Source organism: Danio rerio, chromosome 17, assembly GCF_049306965.1.
Source record: "Danio rerio strain Tuebingen ecotype United States chromosome 17, GRCz12tu, whole genome shotgun sequence".
NCBI lineage: Eukaryota > Metazoa > Chordata > Actinopteri > Cypriniformes > Danionidae > Danio > Danio rerio.
In genome coordinates this window covers 24,152,732-24,175,755 of record NC_133192.1, presented here as the reverse complement: position 1 = coordinate 24,175,755, position 23,024 = coordinate 24,152,732, and the positions used below count along the sequence as shown (strand labels likewise).

At 35.3% G+C, this 23,024-nt stretch overlaps 1 protein-coding gene across 2 annotated transcripts in view; it reads right to left on the bottom strand.

The window, feature by feature from the left end:
* Positions 1-23,024, bottom strand: part of ttc27 (tetratricopeptide repeat domain 27) — a 149,728-nt gene that overhangs the window by 93,988 nt on the left and 32,716 nt on the right. For both annotated transcript variants that reach the window (NM_173285.2, XM_073926958.1), the window contains 4 exon segments: positions 5,746-5,812; positions 10,792-10,904; positions 14,980-15,119; positions 15,299-15,463. In NM_173285.2, the coding sequence (NP_775392.2) occupies positions 5,746-5,812; positions 10,792-10,904; positions 14,980-15,119; positions 15,299-15,463 (485 nt within the window).

Below are 23,024 nucleotides of genomic sequence, written 5' to 3'. Positions count from 1 at the left end.
TTATAGCTTTTTTTATTATGTAACAATAAAAAAAATATTTTGGGGAAAGTTGACCAGTAGGAAATCGCAAATATTATGGAAGTCAATAATTACAGGTTGCCAGCTTTACTCAAAATATATTCTTTTGTGTTCAGCAGAAGAAAGAAAGTCAAACTGGTTTGTAAAGGGTGAGTAAATGATGGCAGTAAAGGATGAGTAAATGGTGGGAGTAAAGGGTGAGTAAAGGGTAAAGTAAAGGGTGAGTAAATGATGGCAGAATTATTAGTTTGTTATCCTTTTATTACCAAAATTTTACATTTCCAAAAGTAATAAATAAAATTATGCATTAAAGATCTGCCAAGTTTATGTTAGCATATAATCATTTGCATGCAAAAACTATTTCTACATTATTATAGGAAATGGTTTCTATCTTCATAATAGCTTTTGTTACCAACACAATCCTTGATGAGGCAAGCCTTTCCTTTTTCAACGCAGTTGAAATGATTCAATTTCCCCAACTACACAGAAAAAACACCCAAATAATTATCCTTTCATCTCATTCTTGTGTTTACGAGCACAAATTCATCAACTACGGTGACTACAGCGATTTTTATTGAATTACGTCTAGAGGCAGAGGATGTCCTCATCCCAAACTGACTCACAGACCAATTCAACCCCATTAATCCTGTTTCCAAACCCACTTAAAATATGGACTGTAGGGTTCATGCAGAAAGCAGAGCTCCATCAGGCACAGGAAACTGCTGTTTGAACTCTCAGCTCGAAGTGTAGATTATTTTTCCAGAGGGACTTGACTCCAACAGCTTTGCTGAATATGACACAAACCTCTAGGACAGAGTCTAGAGACACATTTTTCCCTTTTTACTGCTCATTTCCAATCCATCGCACCATTCAACCCTGTCTGTCAAAGCCTCGTACCTTCAGCTAGCCTGAGATTGGCATGTCTGATGACTGGCGGAGACGTCTTTGGGGTGGGTGTTGAAACTTTCGAGTTGGCTTTGAATTGTTTGCCAAAAGCTGTCAGACGTGGTCAAACCTTCCACAGATGGAGAGCCATACTTCACAGTACTACACCTAATTGGGTTCCTCAACACCCTGTGATCTGAAAAGGTGTTGATTAGGAGGGTTTCATTTCAAGGAGAGACCACCAACATTGAGCGTCGTGGCCATGAGACGTGTTCGTCAAAAAAAGCTGGGAAAAAATGTCCTCCAAAAGGTTAAAGTTGTCTAGGAAAGTCACTTAATACTTTGGGGAAAATTGCAATTGGCCGTAACACAAAAACACATGAAAAGAACTGACCTCATTCAAAGACGTGGGAGTGTTTTGGAGAGGAGTGTACACGGTCAAACACAAGAGTAGAGGACTCGCTTCATTGCTCGTACAAATAAAGATATCAAGCTTTGAACGGCGAACCGAGGCGGAGCAGCCGAGGTCCTCCGAGAGCCACAGAAAGGCAACTTCTAATGAATGCAAATAGATTGGGAGTCTGTGAAGACGGTTAGGGCAGTTATCCAAGTATAAATTAGAAAAGAAGAAAACGATGGAGGAGGAGGACAAGCTGAAACATCAACCTTGAAAATGAGCTAAAGATGTTCAATGGTCGCAGACACATTTAGACTAATTGCTAACTGCTAACTTAAATTTCCATTTTATAATTTAAGTTATTTTTATACAACAATATTATTCATTCATTTTTTTTTTTGCTTAGTCCCTTTAATAATCTGGGGTTGCCACAGTGGAATGAACCGCAAACTTATCCAGCATATGTTTTTATGCAGCACATGCCCTTCCAGCTGCAACCCATCTCTGGGAAACATCCATACACTAATTCACACTCATACACTATGGACAATTTAGCTTATTCAATTCACCTGTACTGCATGTCTTTAGACTGTGGGGGGAAATGGAGCACCCGGAGGAAACCCACGCAAACGCAGGGAGAACATGCACAACAATAACAATAAAAAAATTATAAAAATAAAATAATAATACTAATAAACATAATAATAATAATCCATTCTGGTATTGAAATATATAAAGAAAAAAGTATCATTTGAAAATGCTCTAAAATTTCTTATTTTCTACATGATAAAATGAGAAAAAGTAAAAATATATAACAAAATAAAAATCGCAATGACTGAAATCCTTATAATATAATATAATATAATACAATACAATACAATACAACATAACAGAACAGAACAGAATATTTTTTTTATTATCCCGGTTGACTCAAAAAAGAGAAACAGTAAATAACATTACATTACAATAAAAAGATCCCGGTCAAGTCAGCCATTTTCAAATGCTAGTTTTTATTTATGGGTAACTGTATTGTGTTCTTGCTTCATGTTGTTTGTTTTGATTTCTTAAATCACAATTTATTTTCCACATTTTATTCTACTCCGCAGTTTCAGGTCAACTAAAACTCTGATGCCCCATGAAGAAGTCACATGCTACGGGCCTCAAAACAGACTTTTTGCGATGAAAATGACTGATTTTGTGGTGGTAATTACCAGAAATTTGCACACAATTTTGTGATAAAACAGAAAAATTACATCTTATTATATCATATTTACCATATTACTGTAGGTAGCCTACTACGCTAGGTGTGTAATCTGACACAATGATAATAACACAAACCAAAAAAAAATAAAGCTTCTTTATTCACGACAAGATCTTAAACGGTAAGGATTAAGCCAGAGGAAAAGTTGATTACTCTTATATTTATCCACAATCTTGCTTTCTATCTCTCAGATTTCACTCTCTGGACCATTTGACATCATATATCTTTCTCAGGACATGTGTTATAGATTCCCCTACTGTAATACACCTAAAACATGGATTTCCTTAAAACTCGTCAATGGCAGGGAAGCATTTTAGCTCGTTAACTGTAGGGAAAGAATTATTTATCGATTTGACACACATCATAAATCCAGCCATACATGTAAACCACAAATAATGTCTTTCAATTCGGTTAGGTCCAGCAGCCATTATCCTTAAACCAATCTCCATTATAAGCTGCTTGCTTTTATTCCATTGCTCCATTTGTTAGTTGATGCTCCCATATTCTTTTGCAGTCTGAAGCGTGTCAAATGCACACAAATTCGCATCTTTGCATTGACTTTACTTCATTTTTCAAGAAACACCCAAGAACATCACGTGCAGTGCACATGCAACGTCTATAAGTCATTTAAAACAATTCATTGCAAACTGAAATAAATATAATGTGATTATATGGTTTGGAATTGAATGTGTTACAAGATTATTTCAATTTTTTTGCAATTAATTTGCGTTTAAATTAAGAATTTTGCAGGATCGAAAAAAAAATTCTACTTTTTTGCGTTGCGTAAATTTTGCGTTGTATTCAGCGATCACAAAAATCTCAAAAAACTAGGGGGTCTGATATAGTTTATGCTCACACAGCAACATTATACGCTAACAATAGCTAAAAGAGTGAAATCCCAATCAAGGACTCCTTCTAAACCCCACTCACCCCAAATAAAATCCGCTAAAATCTCTTCATCATAGCACCTCTAATTTGTACTTCTATTTTGCTGTCTGGAACATTTGTAACAGACATTAATCACTCCCAACTGTCCACAAATGCTAAATAATTGAGGCTGTTGTTGGGCACAGGTTGCTGATTTAAAAACTCTTTGTATGCTAATTTGCTTCTGGTTAAAAATGATGTTAGCGGCAGATGTAGAGAGTGTCGTTTATAGCACATGACTGCGTTTACAGGCACATCACCACCGCAGGGCTTCATTTGCAGCACACCGGCACATATCGATTAAGCAGAACATATGCAAGGCTTTAGTTGAGGGGTCGCTAATAAGAACAACCATATCTTAATGGTGGGATGCAGATTAAAAGAAGTGACCCTCAGGGTAGCTTCTCAGATTGTTTGTGTGTGGCAGCAGCTAAAACACAGAACTAATTTAATTAACAGGAAGTGGCTTAAAGATTATCGAGGAAGACAATATATGGCCTCCTGGCAGAGAAGTGTCTTCATTAGCTCTGTGTGTTTTCTGTTTTCTGAAATCTGAGGAAGACGTTTAAGGTTTTGAATGGTTTTTCACTCTGCACTCTGCAAGGCGAGATTTGAGTGAACGAGCCGAAAGGAAACGGGCAGTTTTCAATCTGTCCATCATTCTCACCCTGGCTGTCAAAAAGTGCGACATTTGAAAATATAAAGACATGTCAAAATAATAAATCTCCCTCGTTTTGACATCCCAAAGTCTGGAAGTCAAATCTTCGATAGTATACAGATGTCAGAGAGAAAAAGACTTAAGCAGCTGAGCTCATGGATTTAAATAGCCCATTCTTATAGAAGGATATGGATGTCCATTATTTTCATACATTCTACTAAATTATAACTTAAAATGTATGCAAAACTATTTTGTACATTCGAATTCATCATGTACATACATTGGAATTAATGTGTTGTTTTCAGATAAATCAACAACGTTGTTTGCAAGAAATAATTGAAATTTTTCAAAAGCATGGGGAAGAATGTAAACATGCAGTGAATTTTATATATATATATATATATATATATATATATATATATATATATCAAATTATTATGTTCTGACATTATTCTGTGTAAGAGATATACTGAAACATGTTTGGTTTTGTACCTAAATATATAATTGAATGAGCAATTAAACTAAATTGACTTTTAAATTATTAAAACTTAATAGCAAATAGGTGAAAACTTAAACTTGGAAAGTGGCAAAGTTTGAACATTTCAAATGATAAGTAACTCGTATTTCAAGGCTGCGAGGAGATCCTTAAATAGAGTTTTTAATATCTTTCAATGATTGTCCAGTAAAGTGTATGTGCCTGTGTTTGATGTGTTTTTATGATAACACTTTACAACACAAGTAGTGAATGTTAGTTTATGCATTTACACAATGTAAAATGCTTATACAGCATTTATGAATCATAGTTCAGCTGTTACTAATGAATTAATAATTTCCAACACTGTGCTTGTTAACATAAGCAATGCACCGTGAGTCAACTTGAGCTAGCAATGAACTGTATTTTTATTAAACGTTACCGTATGCCATTAAAAACATTAACTATGTGTCTCGAGTTGTAGTTATCTTTTTATTGTTACTTTTTTGGCATTTTTTAAGACATAATTATCTTTTAAAGGTATTATACAAAAAATAATTAATCTAAATAAATAATATATTAAATAAAATAAATACAATTTAAATAAAAAAAATTGAAGAAGAAGAAAAAAAGATTTGCATTTAATAATTACTTTATTATTCATACTGTGAAAATTTTCTCAAATTCATTATATAATAAAAATGTATAAAAAAATAAACCAATGGTTTCCATTTAAAATTCCGACAGCACTTGGCATGAGAGATAATTGATCAACTTTTCCTAATCCTCATGTTTGCTTATTTAAAAATGATAATCATCTTGGAGATTTTGCGAAGGGCATGTCAACTTTTGAGAAGAACTATACATTGTAGATTTGAGCAGAGCAGCAGAAATGACCAGAGATTGACATCTTTTCATCTTTGTGGAGCACAACAGCAGAAGCCACAGACCATTTCCTTTGTTTGCATTTGTTAGAGCAAACACACACATAGGTGCTAAACTGTGAGCAATTGAGAGAGACCTGTTTGCATGCCCTCCATCTGTCAGCCTGAAAACACAACTGTGTGTGCTGATAAGAGATGTGTCAACTGCACTGCGGCCTGTTAGAGAATAACAACGTGTCTTACCGTGGTGAAGGCCAGGAGCTCCTCATCATTCAGCTTGTGAACTGGATTATTCTTCTGGAAGTCTGTGCTGCAAAGTCACAACAACACAAAACAACACTTAAAATAAAGCACAAACTTCTTGTAAAACACAAACCAAGAATTAATAAATATATATGTTTACATATAACAAAATCCATTTAATTTTGTTCATCAAAAACTTCAGCAAAAAAAATCTGTTTTCTTTCTCCACTTATTAATAGAATTAAAAAGTAAATAAATAACAAACATTTCATAACACTATTGTATATTTTGATATGTAACAAGGAGAACAATAAACAAGGATTCAAAATTATTGCCTCACTTTTGACCCCAAAATATGTTAATAAAAAAAAATATTTTTTATGGCTTCTCTGATGTGAAAAAATTTAATTTTTACTACTGCTTAACAAAATCTCATTAATTTATGTAATTAAAAATGTTTCACAAACAGAAATGAATGTTCATCCAAGTATATATTTACCATTCGTATACACATTCACTTAGTCACTTTATTAGGTACACCTGTACAACTGCTTATTAACAAAATTTCTGATCAGCCAATCACATCTCAGCAACTCAATGCATTTAGGCATATAGACATGGTCAAGACGATCTGCAGCAGTTCAAACTGACCATCAGTATGACAAAGGAAGGTGATTTAAGTGAATTTGAACGTGGCATGGGTGTAGGTGATAGAAGAGCTGGTCTGAGTATTTCAGAAACTTATCTACTGAGGCTTTCACGCACAACCATCTCTAGTGTTTACTCAAATGGCCTTCATAATCAGCAGATCTCAATCCAATACAGCACCTTTAGGATGCTGTGGAACGTGAAATTTAAATCATGGATGTGCAGCCGACAAATCTACAGCAACTGTGTGATGCTATCATGTCAATATGAATAAAATCTCTGAGGAATATCTTCAGTACTTTGTTGAATCTATGCCATGAAGGATTAAGGCAGCTCTAAAAGTACAAAGTGATCCAACCTGTACTAGTAAGGTGTACCTAATAAAGTGGCCAGTGAGTATATTGTCTATATGCCAGGTTATATTTAGCAGAAAAGAGATATCAATTCCTCGATTAAATAAGAGTTTTTAAACGTAACCAAAAACCTAAGCTATACTATAAATTAGGGTTAAACAATATTGGAAAAATCGGGCATTGTTTTTCTGCGATACTATTTCACTAGATGGCTTGGATAGCTCTATTTATAAAAAAATAAAATTAAAAATTGCTCATTTTTTATATAGACATTGTTCATTGCTTATTACTATAACCCAGAAAATAACTTAAATGCCAGCTTCATTTTTTATTGTACAATATTTATTGTACAATATTTTAAATTTGGATGGCTGAAGTATGATAACCGGACGAGATTTGTGAAATCCACCCCAATCTATTGCAGTAGAATCATTAATACAACTTGTCAGACTGTCAAAAGGTCAAAATATAAGCTGCTACACATTTAGACATATAAAATATCTCAGCCCTCACTACTTCAATTATTCAATGGCATTATTATAAGCACAGCTCTACGTAACTTTAGCTACTTTCCTCAAGCCGACTAACTTTCTCTTTTGCATCACAGTTCTTTACGTTAGCCGGGGATAACAAATGTACAGCAGGCTGTTCACATTTCAGCAGAGCACCATTAAATCGTATGTGTGTTTTTGCTTGACTGCTACAACGACGGCCCATAATTCACCTTCAACCATCACGCAGCCCAATTAAGGCCCTGGCCTGCGTAATTATGCCCTGCTAATTATTCCACGCCTGCAATTTGTCTCCTAGCAGCCAGTCAGGCAGGATGACGACCTTTCTGCAACAAACAGTAGCGCTGGCTGCTAAAAAGCTAATTAGAGAGCAGTGTAAAAGAAGCCTGATCCTCTACCGGGGCAGAGATGGGGGTGGATGACCATACACTTTTTTTTTCCGGTTCCAGGACAGAGAAGACCACTGTCAATGCACTATTGGGCACACACACACATAAAAAAGGACATATTCTGCAAGACAGAGGCCTGACGCAGCACTTTAATTTTACCAAGATAAAACAAGACTCTGTGCAATAACAAAGATTTACACATCCCGAACATGATTAATGCCGAGCTGCAGCTTTAAAAGTCAGGAACTAAAATACTACAGCTACTAAAACTAATCTCGAGGATTAGGAGACAAAGAGGAGACAATTTTTCCTTGGATTTCCGAGGCATATTTTAGCCAGAGGACCTGTTGAAGCCATACTCGTAAAACGTTCTGGCTCGGGGCTTTGACAAGCTGATTTTCAGAAGTATGTTTAATATCGCATCCATGAGGTAGACTCTTAAAACAGTCTATAATAAAGTGTCACAGGCCGAGAGACATGTGCTCACGCTTCTAGTGAAAAACCAGGATGTGTGTTTCATTTAACTGTTGACAGTGGCAGTGTGTGCAATTCCTCTGCTAGATTTAGAAAATCCATAAAAGTGAGACTTTTACTTTCGCAGCGACATCCTTTGCGGCTAACAAAATCAGATGTGGATTCACTTGAAATTTAAATAAAACTATTTTTAACTGAAGGAATGATGTGGTGGTGCCATATACAAAGTGTAGCTCATGCTATTTTTGCCAGTAAGTACAAGTCAGCTTTTGTATATAAAAAGTCTACTCTTTTACTATATTCATATTTCTTTGTTTGTGCTCGTGTTAAGGCACATTCGGCTGTTGCATTAGTCTTACACCTGTTTCACACCGCAAGCGTCAGCGGCGCGTGAGCAGAGCGTGAGCAGCGCGTGTGTTTTCGGCGTCCATGTCACCAGATTAGAGCTTTCATACCGCACGCAGCAGCAGCGCGTCAGTGCGAGGCGTGAGCGTCGCCGAAGCAGCAGTGCAGCGATAGTTTCGGCGCTGGGTCTATTTTTGACGCGCTGCTCACGCTCAATTAAAGTGACAGTGCATTGATAATGACCAAAACACAATGAATGACAGTAAAAAGTAGCAATTTTACCCAATAAATACGTTGATAACGTCAAATGGTATACATATAGTCATTCAAATGAACTTAAATTGATTAAAAACGGCAACAAACATTTATTTAGGCCCGAACTACAAAACCAAATGTAAAACAATTTTAGTATCAGTTTTGCTTAAGTTGCACACTAGTGTTGTAGGAGAGGGGGAATAGAATATTTACGGGATTTGTAGTCCATAGCGAAGTAAATTGTGGGTAGTGTAGTTCGACACGCATAGTGGATTATGTGAGCTCGCTGTGTGCTGTGCAGCTGAGCAGAGGAAGAAAGTTTTAATCGGCTTTGTTTTATGTTTACTCGAGTTATTCCTACCGGGAGCTGTTTGCACTGTGAATCTGACAACACAAAAATAAGTAAAAGAATGGCATGCATTGGTAACTTTTGTCCGTCTCATCATCTGCACGAGCATGAATTAACGAGCTGTTATTCTGCCGCTGGACAGATGAAAAGTTTAAAAGATGTATTTGTATATAGAGAGACATGGGTAACTAGATAGAATAGACAGAGATAGGTTGATCTCTGCAGCAGCTGCCGAAGAGCTGCGCGCTGCAGACGCAGCTGGTGTGAAAGGCAAACGCCTGCGTGCTGCTACTGCTCGACATATGCGCTGCTCACACTCTGCTCACGCGCCGCTGACGCTTGCGGTGTGAAACAGGCGTTAGGTTTTTGCATTGTTGCCTTTTTAGACGTGGTACAATCAATTAATCAATCAATGCATACATCCACACAAATTGACAATTACAGAGTTAGGTTATCCAAAAAAGAATTTACACACCCTTTATTCACACTCCAAGTGGTCCCAAACTTTTATGACATTCCTTTTTTCTGCTCAACACAAAAGATATTTTGAAAAATGTATTTAAAAAATAAATAAATAAAAATAATAACTTTAACAATCTATATGAATAGTGAGAAAGAAAAATACTATGGATATCAACAGAAAATAACTTCTTTTCTGTTTAGCAGAAAAAGGAAACTCAAGATTGTGACAAGCAGTAATGCGTTACGATAGCGGTATTACTTTTGAAAGTAACTAATACTGAACTCATTAATTTTTTAATATATTAACTCAGTTACCATTACAATATGATGCATTTGTCTATTATTTGGCAAATTAAAGAATTTTGGCTGCACTCTTGCCTCCATCATCCTGTTTACAGTGGCGACGCATTGCGGGATTGGTGAATGCCAACCACTAAATAGCTGTTATACATCAGCAGATTTTGCACTTTGAATACACACAGCTTACTTTCCATAAGTTGCTGACAAACCATGTTTAATCTGTGAACTGAAGTGATGTTATAAGGGCATTAATAGGAGCCTTAAAATGTTCTATGGAAAAGTAACTCAAATGGCTTTTAACAGTAACGCATTACTTCTTGGTGTAAGTAATGGATAAAGTAACTGGGTTATATATTGAATGAAGTAAGTAGTAACTGTAACTAGTTACTATTTTTCAGTAACTAGCACAACACTGGTGACAAGTGATGATTGAATAAATGACAGATGAAATTTTTCATTTTGGGATGAAATATGCCTTTAAACTTACTCAAAATAACTACAGTACTAATCTACTATACAGTACTAGCACTTTATAGCACTGTGGGCATTCATCTGTGGATGATGTGAGTGGAAGTGGCCATGAACAAGATTGATTCAAATTACTGTCTGGTGAATTGCAGGTACAGGCAAAAATTGCAACTGCAAGCGACAGCATTTTTAGAGGCCACTTCTGTGCAGTAATCACTACTGCATTTCAATCTGAATGAAACCATTTGAAGTCAAAAATCAGCCAAGACGCAATTATTGCTCAATTGTCAATAGCTGTCACTTTACAGACCTGTCACTTCAAAGTCATCAAAAAATAGATTAAAACAGCAGGGGTGAACAACGTGTTGTCTCCTTTTAATCCAATTAACCAGAACACATACAAAGGCTGAAGCAAAAGAGATGCAACTTGTTTTACAGAATATAGACTTTTTTTTTTTTAAACCCCATACAAAATAAATCGAGAAACTCACCATGTGGCCAGTATGAAGGCTTGCTCCTCAGCGCTTAGGTCTGGAAGTTCATGCTCAGATGGTTCTGCAAGATTAATCTGGTTTAGGACTGTATCGTCGCTCAGCTGATGGTCCTATAAACACAAAGATGCATGAGAAGAAAAAACAAAAAACAAAGCTAAAAAATGCTAGAGTTTAACAAACGCAGATCATACTTGAATGATAATACAGCGAACAATATAAAAATACAATATACAACATTTTTACAATTAAATATTAAATTAGAATTTAATTCAGACATGGCAGCTTGATATATTTGGTGATTATAGACCCTTTTTACAATTATGGGTTCCTCTGCAGCGTATTAGGGTAAACTTAAAGTAGTGAATGGGAGAGTACCGCTAATATTTTATTTTACATTCATTTATTTTCCTTAGGCTTAGTCATTTTATTCATAGGGGTCTTTAAAGCGGAATGAACTGCCAACTTATCCAGCATATATTACAGCGGATGGCCTTCCAGCTGCAACCCAGTGCTGGAAAACATCCATACACTCTTACATGTATATACATACACTACAGGCAGTTTAACTGATTCAATTCACCTATAGCGGATGTCTTTGGACTGTGGGGGAAACCCACGCAAACAAGGGAAGAACATGCAAACTCGACACAAATGTCAACAGACCCAGCTGGAAAACCAGCAACCTTCTTGCTGTGAGGTGACAGTGCTAACCACGGAGCATCTGTATCGCTCATTTTACACTCTAATTTGCTTAAATAAAAAACCTTCAAAGTAGTGTTTTCACAAATTTAAAACAGAAAAAAATGCGTGAGACTTATAATGTCAGTCAGAAGAAGGACAATGTAATTTTGACGCAGCAGCTTCCTGTCTCATCCATAGACACTGCATTACAAACAGCATTTTCTTTTGTAATTTAATCCAAAGATGATACAATGGTCTAGCTTTATACATTAAAAATGTAAATCTTAAATAATTTCAAGGATTTGCATCAAGAATGTTGCATCATCTCATTGAACTTCACATTGCACAACTTTCATAAAACAAATCCAATCCTGAAATATTTCCTCAAATGAGCAACATTATGCTAGCTCACGCATCAAGAAATCAATCACACTCAGCATTTACACTTATTAGCCGAGACGGAGCGCCAAATGAACATGTTCCTCTGCTTTAGCCCAAATCAAATCTAATTTGTTGACATTCAAATTTGATTCCCATGAAATGAAGTCTGACGGCCCTCGCGCACGTACGCTCTACCTGAAAAGCCTTCACACGCAGACAAGCGAGAACCGAGACCCGCTGGAGTGCTATCAGCTCAAGAGTTTGTAAGCAATACTGATCCTATCAAATTTAATCCAAAAACGCAAGGCATTCTGGAAAAAATGATTTAATGGACTTTTTAGGGCCACAACACATAAAACCAGGCCGGCTAAGGGGAAACAGAGATAAGGTCCTGGAATTTTCCGTAAAAATCTTTGTCTGTCCCCAATTTGTCATATTTGCGGCCAAAGCTGATAATACCAGACACAGCAGTGCCAGTGCACAGATCAGCCAAACACAAGATAAAACTTAACCACCATCCAAAAAATGTGCAATATAAGTAAAGCACTGCCTCGGGGTGAGAGGAGAGAGACAGAGGGAGAAAGAACGGGAAAGAATGGGACAGATGGAAATCTGCATAAAATATATTTTTCACGACCTTCACTGCAGCTCAATGTCATGTCTAATGTCAGCACAAGAATAAATGCTGCCCCCTGATGGCTGGGATGAGTACAGCATCCTTTATGCCCCTTTAGGGACTGAGAAAGGCATTTATGCAAACACACTCCCAACTGATTAAATAGAAAAGCCAAATGATAGCAGAGGTTGACCTTTGTAAGTTATTGACAGCTAAGAAATAAATAAAAAACACAGCAAAATAAGTAAATAAAAATGTTTAGTGCAAATTACTCCTGTATGAGTTGCAAGTAATTCAAATAACATTTGAATCATACATTGTAAAACCTAAAAAGTTAGGGTAACTCAAACCGTTTGTCAAGTTCAAAAACTATTCCTAATGAGTACTGTGAACTTACTCCATTTGAGTAAATGAAGCAATTTAAGCACAGCAAAACTTGATAAATTATGAACACTCAAACCAACTGAGTACAGTAAAACCTAATAAGTTACGGCAACTCAAACCGTTTGTGGAAACCCATTGCTTCAAACCGTTTGAGTTAAAAAACGAATCTATAGCCGCTTTTCCCCTATCATGCTAAACTGTTCTAAGAACACTTCGGTACGGTAACGGTTGTTTCTCCACTAAGCCTGGAACGGCACGGCACGATTACAAACGTTCTCAGCCTGGAATTCTCGGCATGGTTAGACAACCGTGCTGAACTGTGCTGACAGATTCTGTGTGCTCACGTCGCGGCTCTGTTGCCAAGCTACCACTGCTGGCTCAGCGGAAGCACGCTAGTCATCAGACATCCACAAGTAAAGAACACTACATTCAATATAAAAAATGATCCAGGTCTAAACGATACAGTTTGTAGGGGGTTTTAAAACTATAGAGCACTCTCTGGCAGAGAAGTGATTAACTCATCACATTCTTACGAAGATCTTTTATTTATTAAAGTTATTATTTTATTGACATGAATACAATTAACCATGATATAATTACTACAACATCTATAATCTTAAAACAAACTAGCCTATTGATTTATTTATGGCTAGAGTTTGATTAATTTGATTGAAATCCTAGGCAATGAGACCTTTAATTCGCCTGACTGAGTGTGTAATTGCATGCAGCACTGTATTTGATAGCACAAAACTCTGAGAGAACTTTACCAGCGACTACATGCACCGCTGAAAGGCTTTTTTTTCTGCTGCACATTGAGTAAAGCGAATAAAGACACACTTAACATCATCGATGTCCAAATTCCAAAACAACATCGCTCAATCCATGAAATACACGAACTTGTAGACTCTTTGTACAACGAGAAAATAACTGCACTTTTTAATTCAAAGCCCAGACGGCTTGTTAATTTAATACCAGCGATACAACGAAGGACGGTTACGACCTCTTGTAATGTCGCCGTCCACATCTTCGGTAGAAAGACAACTCTTTCTTTAATTGTTTTTGGACTTTGCTTGAAAGCTTTACGGAGTGGCACTGTAGCTGTCCAAGGTACTTGTATGATTTATATTATAGTCTATATAAACACCAATAAACTAGTAAAATAAATGAATTAATTAAATAAATGTGGATTCTTAAATGTCGGTATTGCTTTTACTCAAAAAAAAAATCACTAGGTTTTGAAAAATGATTTATAAAAATAAAATGAGCTTTTTTCATCATTTCAGCTAAGGGCCATTATGTGATTCTGTTATACATAAGTTTGACATTTATAGGGGCATGTAACATGTTTCTGTATTATCGTTTTCTTGTTCTCGGTGATCTTTATACTGGGCAGCTGCGCAAAATATATTCTAAATAGTCAAGCAGGAATTTATCTGTAGCTTGTTGGTTTATTATTAAGGCAAAAAAAATTAAAATAACAAAAATAAAATGATAAAAATACAAAGATAGAAAATCAGCATTTTGCAAAAATATAATAGTCCTTTTTAGCTTCATTTCCTGCTATATATGTGTTGCTTCACATTTGTTTTTTATTTCAATTGCTGCATTCGTTATTTGATGTTTGAATACTGAAACAAATAACAGCCATTGGTTAAAGGGTTATATTTTACCATCAAAATTTTGTATATTTTATATCATTATCAACTTTTTATATAAAACCGCAGCGTAATTTAATTGATTGTTAAAAATGAAATGATTTAAGTGCTATATTTTTATTATTAGAGAAAGTGCCCTATTTCTGCCACTATAAATACACTATTATAGTAACCTTATCATTGTTTAATTTTCTTGTTATGTTCAGAGATTTTAAATATATTATTTATTTCCCCTCCAATGATTTTCAATTATCACGTTACATTTTGGTCATTTTCATTCATTCATTCATTTTCTTGTCGGCTTAGTCCCTTTATTAATCTGGGCTCACCACAGCGGAATGAACCGCCAACTTATCCAGCAAGTTTTTACGCAGCGGATGCCCTTCCAGCCGCAACCCATCTCTGGGAAACATCCACACACACATTTTAATTGTATATAATTAAAATTAGTTTTAACTCTCTGTGTACCTTTGGTAGGAGCTCTTTAGGTGTTGGTGTACTGGAGGGACTCTCTGAGTTGTAAAAGGGCGAGTTGTCCTTTCGCTTTACATCTAAGATGAGCTGAGCCAAAAAGTTCTCCTGAAAACGAGTTCGCTTCCCTAGAGCACCTGAGAGAAAAATCAGAAAATTATTTAATCCTTAATGCATTACATCAGTGTTTCCTCATTCGCACTGCAGGGTAATACATCCCTCATTCATTCATTGCATATGTCAATTACTTTCGCTATGAACCACCATTTATCCATCAGCAAAGTACAATCATTTTTCTTCAAGTTATACTGCCTACCTGTCATGTTAACATCGAGTCCTGACAGATCACGAGCCGTCTGCAGATGTTCTTTGGCCTTGTGATACTCATAGTAGGTCAGGCAGATATAACTGCACTCCAGGTGGAACTGAATGGCCAGGTTTCTGTGTGCATTACTGCTGAACAGCTCGTCACATTTACACACTAGAGAAACAGAGGAGGGAGCAGTGTTTAGAAGGCAGCATTTACAATTCAACATTCACATAAAATGGTCATAGAATGCATAGCACGTCTTTGAATGTAGAATAATTCTGACTTCCACATGGTTGCACTGTAAAGAAATAAACATATCTATCGCCTATATCTGTTTCTAGGATATGACTGGATTGAATTCCCACGGAGAAACTGCTTGGGAGAAGGAATGGAGAATGAGGAAAAAGGAAGACCAATGGAGGAATAATGAAGGAAGGATGGGAGAAAGGTTAAATAAACGAAGAACAATGTAAAAGGGTGGGGAGAGATGGAAGAATATGGAAGAGAAACTAAGAAGGAAAAGAAAGAGAGAAGGGAGGAAACATGAAGAAAGAAATCCAGGAAGGAAGAATGATGAACAAAGTCAAGGAAAAGAAAAAAAAAAGATAGATGGAAAAAAAGGTTAGAGGACGAAAACTAAGACTGAACAACAAACGGAAAGAACAAATGAGGGGAAAAAGGCAGAAAACAAATCAAGTAAAAAAAAATAAATAAATAAATATATATATACATACATATATACATGCATATATACACACAGTTGAAGTGAGAATTTTTTTCTTTTTTTAAATATTTTACAAAGGATGTTTAACAGAGCAAGACATTTTTACAGTATGTCTGATAATTTGTTTTATTGTGGCTAGAATAAAAATAAATATTTTTAAAAACAAAATTTTTAGCCCCTTTAAGCTATATTTTTTCTTGATAATATACAGAACAAACCATAATTATACAATAACTTGCAAAATTACTCTAACCTGCCTAGTTAACTTAATTAACCCAGTTAAGCCTTTAAATGTCACTTTAAGCTGTATGGAAGTGTCTTGAAAAATATCTAGTCAAATTTTTTTTTTACAGTCATCATGGTAAAGATAAAAGAAAACAGTTATTAGAGATGAGTTATTAAAACTATTATGTTTAGAAATGTGTTGAAAAAAAAATCTTCTCTCCATTTAACAGAAATTGGGTAAAAACTAAACAAGCGGTCTAATAATTCAGGGGGGCTAATAATTTTGACTTCAACTGTGTGTGTGTGTGTGTGTGTGTGTGTGTGTGCGCGCGCGTGTGTTCGCGTGTGTGTGTGTGCGCGTGTGTGTGTGTGTGTGTGTGTGTGTGTGTGTGTGTGTATATATATATATATATATATATATATATATATATATATATATATATATATATATATATATTAGGGATGTAACGGTATTGTAAATACCGTCATACCACAATATTCATTTTTTTCGATATTACCGTAGTCGCATGACTCGGTAAAACTATAGGTCTTCTGAGAAAATTTGCTCAGGCGAATGAAGCGAACGGGAGGTAGCGGAAACTACAATTCCCATCAGCCCTTGCGGTCTGTTGTCGCTACAGATACAGTAATGCGGAAATGGAGTGTGCTGCTAGAAGCGGGCATCAAAAAGAGCTGGAAATGATCGAACCTGAAGCGGGTGTTGTCGCCGCACGCGTACTGAATAGCGGTGTTGTCGCGTGCGTTCTGATCAGCTGTGTTGTCGCGCGCATACTGAATAGCGGTGTTGTTGGGCGCGTTCTGATCAGCTGTGTTGTCGCGCGCCTACTGAAGGGCGGGACAGAGGGTGTGACACAGCACACTGTTCAGATTGATACAGACATGAGACCTCTATCTATCTCATGGCTTGCCTTGTCCTCTCAAGTGGGGAAAAGACAATGCACAACGTTAACCACTGCTGTCAACCTGGGCCAAGTCATATCTCTCTGTCCCAGAAACCTCAGTCCCAAATGAGAGGGGTTTTTTCTGTTGCAGGGGACATTGTAAATGCCCAGAGATAACAGCTTTTACCAGATTATATTTATATGATAATTTTCCTTAAAACCCATCTCTATCTAAGTGAGTGAGTGATTAAATGTTGAATGTGATGAGTTTTCAACAATACTAAATTGAAACTTTATTTTTTTACATGGTTTAATAATTTTTTGTTATTAAAATTGAAGTTCCTGTTTCAAAGCTTACAGATAGATGACTAATTTGTATGTCATTGACACTTTTGGCACTTTTTTGGAGTATTTTCATAAGTTTTGTTTTTTCCTGTAAATGATTCAATAAATACCGTACCGTGACATTGATACCGAGGTATTACCGTATCATGAAATTCTGATACCGTTACATCCCTAATATATATATATATATATATATATATATATAGAGAGAGAGAGAGAGAGAGAGAGAGAGAGAGAGAGAGAGAGAGAGAGAGAGAGAGAGAGAGAGAGAGAGAGAGAGAGAGAGAGAGAGAGAGAGAGAGAGAGAGAAGGAAAGAAATAGAAAAGAAGGAAGGAATTACAAAGTACACAGGAAAGGAGAAGGAAGAAAGAACAAACACAGCTAATGATGAAAATTGGGGCGGGTAGGAAAAAGGAAAATCGAAAAATTATAAGTTTTAAAAAATCTTAAAAAGAAAAACAGAGACAATAAAGAAAGAAAGAATAAAAAATGAAAAAGAGAAAAAGAACACAGAAATTAGGGAAGGAAAGAAAATCTAAAAGTGTTAAGTTAAATGTATTGAAAAGGAGAAAGAAAGAACACAGAAAATAAGGCAGGAACGAAGGAAAAAGGAAGAAAAAATGAAGGAAATCAAAAAAGGCAAAAATGGGAACACGTTAAAAACAAAGTTGAAAAATGAAGTTGAAAAGGAGAAAAATAGAACAGGAAATAATAAAGTAATGAAGGAAGAATGAAAGGAAGAAAGGGAGGGAAAACAAGAGGAAGGATATAAAAATGGTAAAATGTTTAAAAATATATTGAAAAAGAGATGAAGAACACGGATAATAAGGAAGGAAGGAAGGAAGGAAGGAAGGAAGGAAGGAAGGAAGGAAGGAAGGAAGGAAGGAAGGAAGAAAAAAATTATAACAAGTTAAACGTATTTAAAAGGAGAAAAAAAAAACTAGGACCATAAGGAAGAAAAAAAGGGAGGGGAGGAGGAAGAAAAATTTAAAAATGGTAACAAGTAAAAAAAAATTATAGAACAAAACAAAAACAGAACAAAAGAATATAAAAAGAAGTAAAAAGGGAAGTAAACATTAGCAAAAAAAGAATAAATCAGTAATGGAAAACACTGAATCTGTTCATCCTTCTTTAGCAACACTGCATGTCTGAATATGCCAAGACTGAAGCTCAGTCTGTGGCTCACTGTGACCTTCAGCATGATCAGCGTGAGGATCTGAGTGTTTTAAAGCCCACTCCAAGCAGATTAAAGCTCATTCACTGTGAGGAAGCAGCACCTTTTCTGGCATAAACTAACAACTCTCCACATCATTTATGGGCAGATCACGCACAGGTACAAAGAGAAACACTCATTTCTGAGCCTTCACAAAGAGATGACACAAACACTCATGTTAACAAAATAGCCATAAAAAGATCTCTGAAGATCTCAGTCTCAAGTATATACTGACTAAAATAGCTGCCTGAAATCATCATACATGCAGCCTACTTTTCAATGTCATCTTCAGATGTCGTCAAATGTTATGAAAGCCTGTCATGAAACAATAAGCATCTCTGCCTGCAGGCTGAGAGGAAGAAAGAAAAATCTGACTGTATTTGATGTTTGCCTAATTGTGTACATGTATGATAAGAGAAAAGAATTTTTAGTTGGAGCTTCACTACAAATACCTGATTTGTTTAAAATAGATTTTTCAATTTACTTGGTTTTATAATAATATTAAACCAAAAGTACAATAATTACCTATTTAATCATATTTAAATACTACAGTGGTGTGAATAAGTGTACAGAGTCTTTTTTTCTCATATAATCAAACCAATTTAAACATTAAATATTAGTCAGAGATAACACAAGTAAAGCCATTGTGCAAGTATAAAATAAAAGTTTTTATTAGTAAGAGAAAAGAAAATCCAAAGCTACATAAGTACACATCTGAATGGCTGAAGAAAAACAAAATGAAGACTTTAGACTGGCCTTGTCAAAGTCCTGACCTGAATCCAATTGAGATACTGTGGCGTGACCTTAAAAAACAGGATAACCAAGTTATTCTGCTTTGAAAATGTCCGTTACGTGCTGGAATTATGTCTTTGTTTTGGTCATTTTAACCCATCCAATGCCAGTTAAGACAATTATATTTCAGCAGCCCGGGTTGCCTTGGTGGAAAACCATGCATTTCATTCATTCAGTCAGGAAGGCTCTCAAAGCATGCGTCCGTGACTGAAATGTGACCTCTGGTGGACAGTAGCAGGCTCCAAAATGAGACGCAGATTCAGAGTTCTACATGAGATTATTAATTAGCAAACAAAAATAGAAATGTGCACACATCAAAAAAATCTCAAAGGCAGGTGCTCGATCAAAAATAAACAGTAGCAAAAGATTAAAAAAAATGGGCACACTGCCACTTTAGCTCTCAAACGTCTTTAGTAGTAAAGATACACTGCAGTGACAAAAGCTGCACACTGTTGATAAAAAAAGATATAAAAAATAAATGTTAATTTTTAGCTTGTACGGTTGTACAGTTATAAATAATTGGCATAAATAATTCAGTTTTTTACTGCCATCAATAAATTAACAAATTAACGCCATAATTTCTTGTGTCGGTGTCAGTCTGAACAGCTGCGCCTTTAAGGTACAACTCTCACCTTTAACAAACTATTAAATAAGCCTTTTAGCTCAATAAAGTATTAATTTGCTGTGTATTAACGGTTAGTACAGTAGTAGTTGGGTTTAGGTATTGGTTAGAATTAGAGATGTGTAAATTGTTAAGTAATTATTAAAACAAGTCAGCAAATAAGACACTTGAATAATGCTTGAGTAAATGGTTTAAGAATATTTATTTTTGAATGAGCTATTCCCTTAATTTACAGCAGGGTCTACTTTGTCAACTTCAGATGCACATTTGTGGAGAGCTTTGAGAATAAAATCTGCTAAACCAGCGTGATGCATGTATTAGTGAAGGGTTTTATCATGAAAGCCAAAAGTGACTGTTTTGTCCTTCATGCATACGTTTATGTTTATACACACCTCCACACACACATCTGGCCTCCGGGCATCAATTTGCTGCAGGAATGGCTACATCTAAACAATCAACACACCTGCCTCTCAAACCCTCTGGACTGTTAAATTCATTACTCAAACAGCCATACAGGTTTGCTTGCTTTAATCTAGTTGGCTGAGATGTATGAAACGGGGTAACAGAAATAGCTGGTTTGCAATTGCTTTAGGTTTGCGAAGGTGGCATATGGACTGGGCCAGTGTAACCAGAGCCTTGGGACCTAATTCTACCAGAGCCCTCATGCAGGAGAAAACTAGAAATAATTGACTAGGGCTGTGGAGAAAATGTGCTTGAATGCATGCGAGCTTTTGTTTATGTGCCACATGTGAAAAACACAGTAATGCTGTATGTGCTCATCTGTATTGCCGCTTTCAGATTGTACTTGGTATGCTGATTTGTCTTTTGTAAAATTGAGCAAAAGTGCTAGAATTGTGCATGTACTCACACTGAAAACGTTGGGATGGGTCTTTCAGTATGACATATTTTATAAATATATATATTTTTTTATCTGTATGGTGCAAGTTATAGAGGTTTTAAAAATTACTTTAAATTATTTAACAAAATAATAAATACTTTTTTACCTCCGTTTTGGCCAAGTGAATCTAGAATTTTTCACATTTCACCTTAGAATTTAAATTCAATGCATCCATTCTGGAAATTTCCAACAGGGATGCACAGAAGAAAAAATCTGAGGTGAAACCGGAGAATTATTTTAATAAATATTATCAAGTAATATTTTTTTATTTGTTTGTTTTTTATATTTTTACAAAATGTACTGAGAAAGTTTTCACAATAAAATTTTATTTATAATTGAATTAGTTTTAAACACAGAGTCTGTTAAAAAGAGTTCTATCAGTCACTATTTAATAAAAAAGAAAGATGAACAAATATATATATATATATATATATATATATATATATATATATATATATATATATATATATATATATATTTTTTTTTTTTTTTTTTTTTTTAAATTTTCCCTCTAAGCTGTTTCACAAATGGATCAGAACTGTGACTTCAAAACTAAGGTAACCATCTTTGTGTACCGTTACACCACTATTGAACCCTTATATGACTTGATCTGAAAAAAAAAAGAATATTGCACAAAGTACAATCTGAATCAAAGTACACCATGTGAGATGTTTCCCTAGCAGGCATTACCTAGTAATTCACCAACAGGACATTGTGTACTTGTGCATTTTGAACAGTTAAAATAATCAGAAGTGAATTTCTCAGAAAACTGAGGTTGTCTTTCACTTGTGCAGAAGCATTAAAAGCATTTTGCAAATATGAGAGTGCTGCTCTTTTAAAAATTATTTTTCATATTCACTGTAGTTACTATTAATGTTGAATTTGATTGCACTCAACATGTAATTTCTGATAATGAATAATTTATTATTAATAATTTGTTGTAGTAGTAGTAGTATATTTATTATTATTATTATTATTATTCATTCATTCATTCATTCATTTTCATGTCGGCTTAGTCCCTTTATTAATCCGGGGTCGCCACAGCGGACAGAACCGCCAACATATCCAGCAGTTTTTTACGCAGCGGATGCCCTTTCAGCCGCAACCCATCTCTGGGAAATTATTATTATTATTATTAATTTTGTACTCATTATTATTGTACTTATTATCAGTAGTAAAATAAGAACAACAAAAAGATATCAGATAATACCTTTTATATAAGTAATTAGTACCTATAAAAATATGTAAATACATTTTTTTGATTTTTCACAATATAAATTTTTTTTTTTTACTTCAAAGGGCTCATAAGCTGTACTGCAAGATAAGGTTTCAGTTGTGTTTGTTTCAAGGGAAATTTGTCTTTGTTTTCATTTTTATCACTGGCTTGGAAGTCAATGAAGCATTTTATGAGTTGGTAAATAATAAAGGTGAATTATTTTTTAATCAGCGTTTACATTCAGTGAGTTACATGGGTGAGTGGAGGTTGGAGCAGGTCTTTCATCATTGTGGTTAGTAAATGTCAAGCCTGCGCTGGGATTTCACTGGTCCACTGAAGGTTTGTACACTGGTTTGTAGGTGACCGCTTTCATAAGGGTGTCTGTAGGAGATGCATTTAGGGGTGTTTTCAATATGCATTTGATTTAGAAGTGTTCTGTATGGCTGTAATAATTATTACAACAACTATTATTGTAGTTGTTGTAAAAAAAAAAAAAAAATAAAAGCACATGGTTTTATATAGTGCTGTGAAAAGTTTTTCCCCTTACCAATTGCTTTTTTTTTGTCCGTCACACTTCAATGTTTCAGATCATCAAACTAATTTAAATATTAGTTGAATATAATACACAAGTAAATACATCATGCAGTTTTGAAATGAAAATTAAGGGAAAACGTAATCCAAAACTACATAACCCTGTGTGAAAAATGTTTGCCCCTAAACTAAAAAACCAGTTGGACCACGGTTAGCAGCAACAACTGCAATTAAGCTTCATCAATAACTTGGAATGAGTCTGT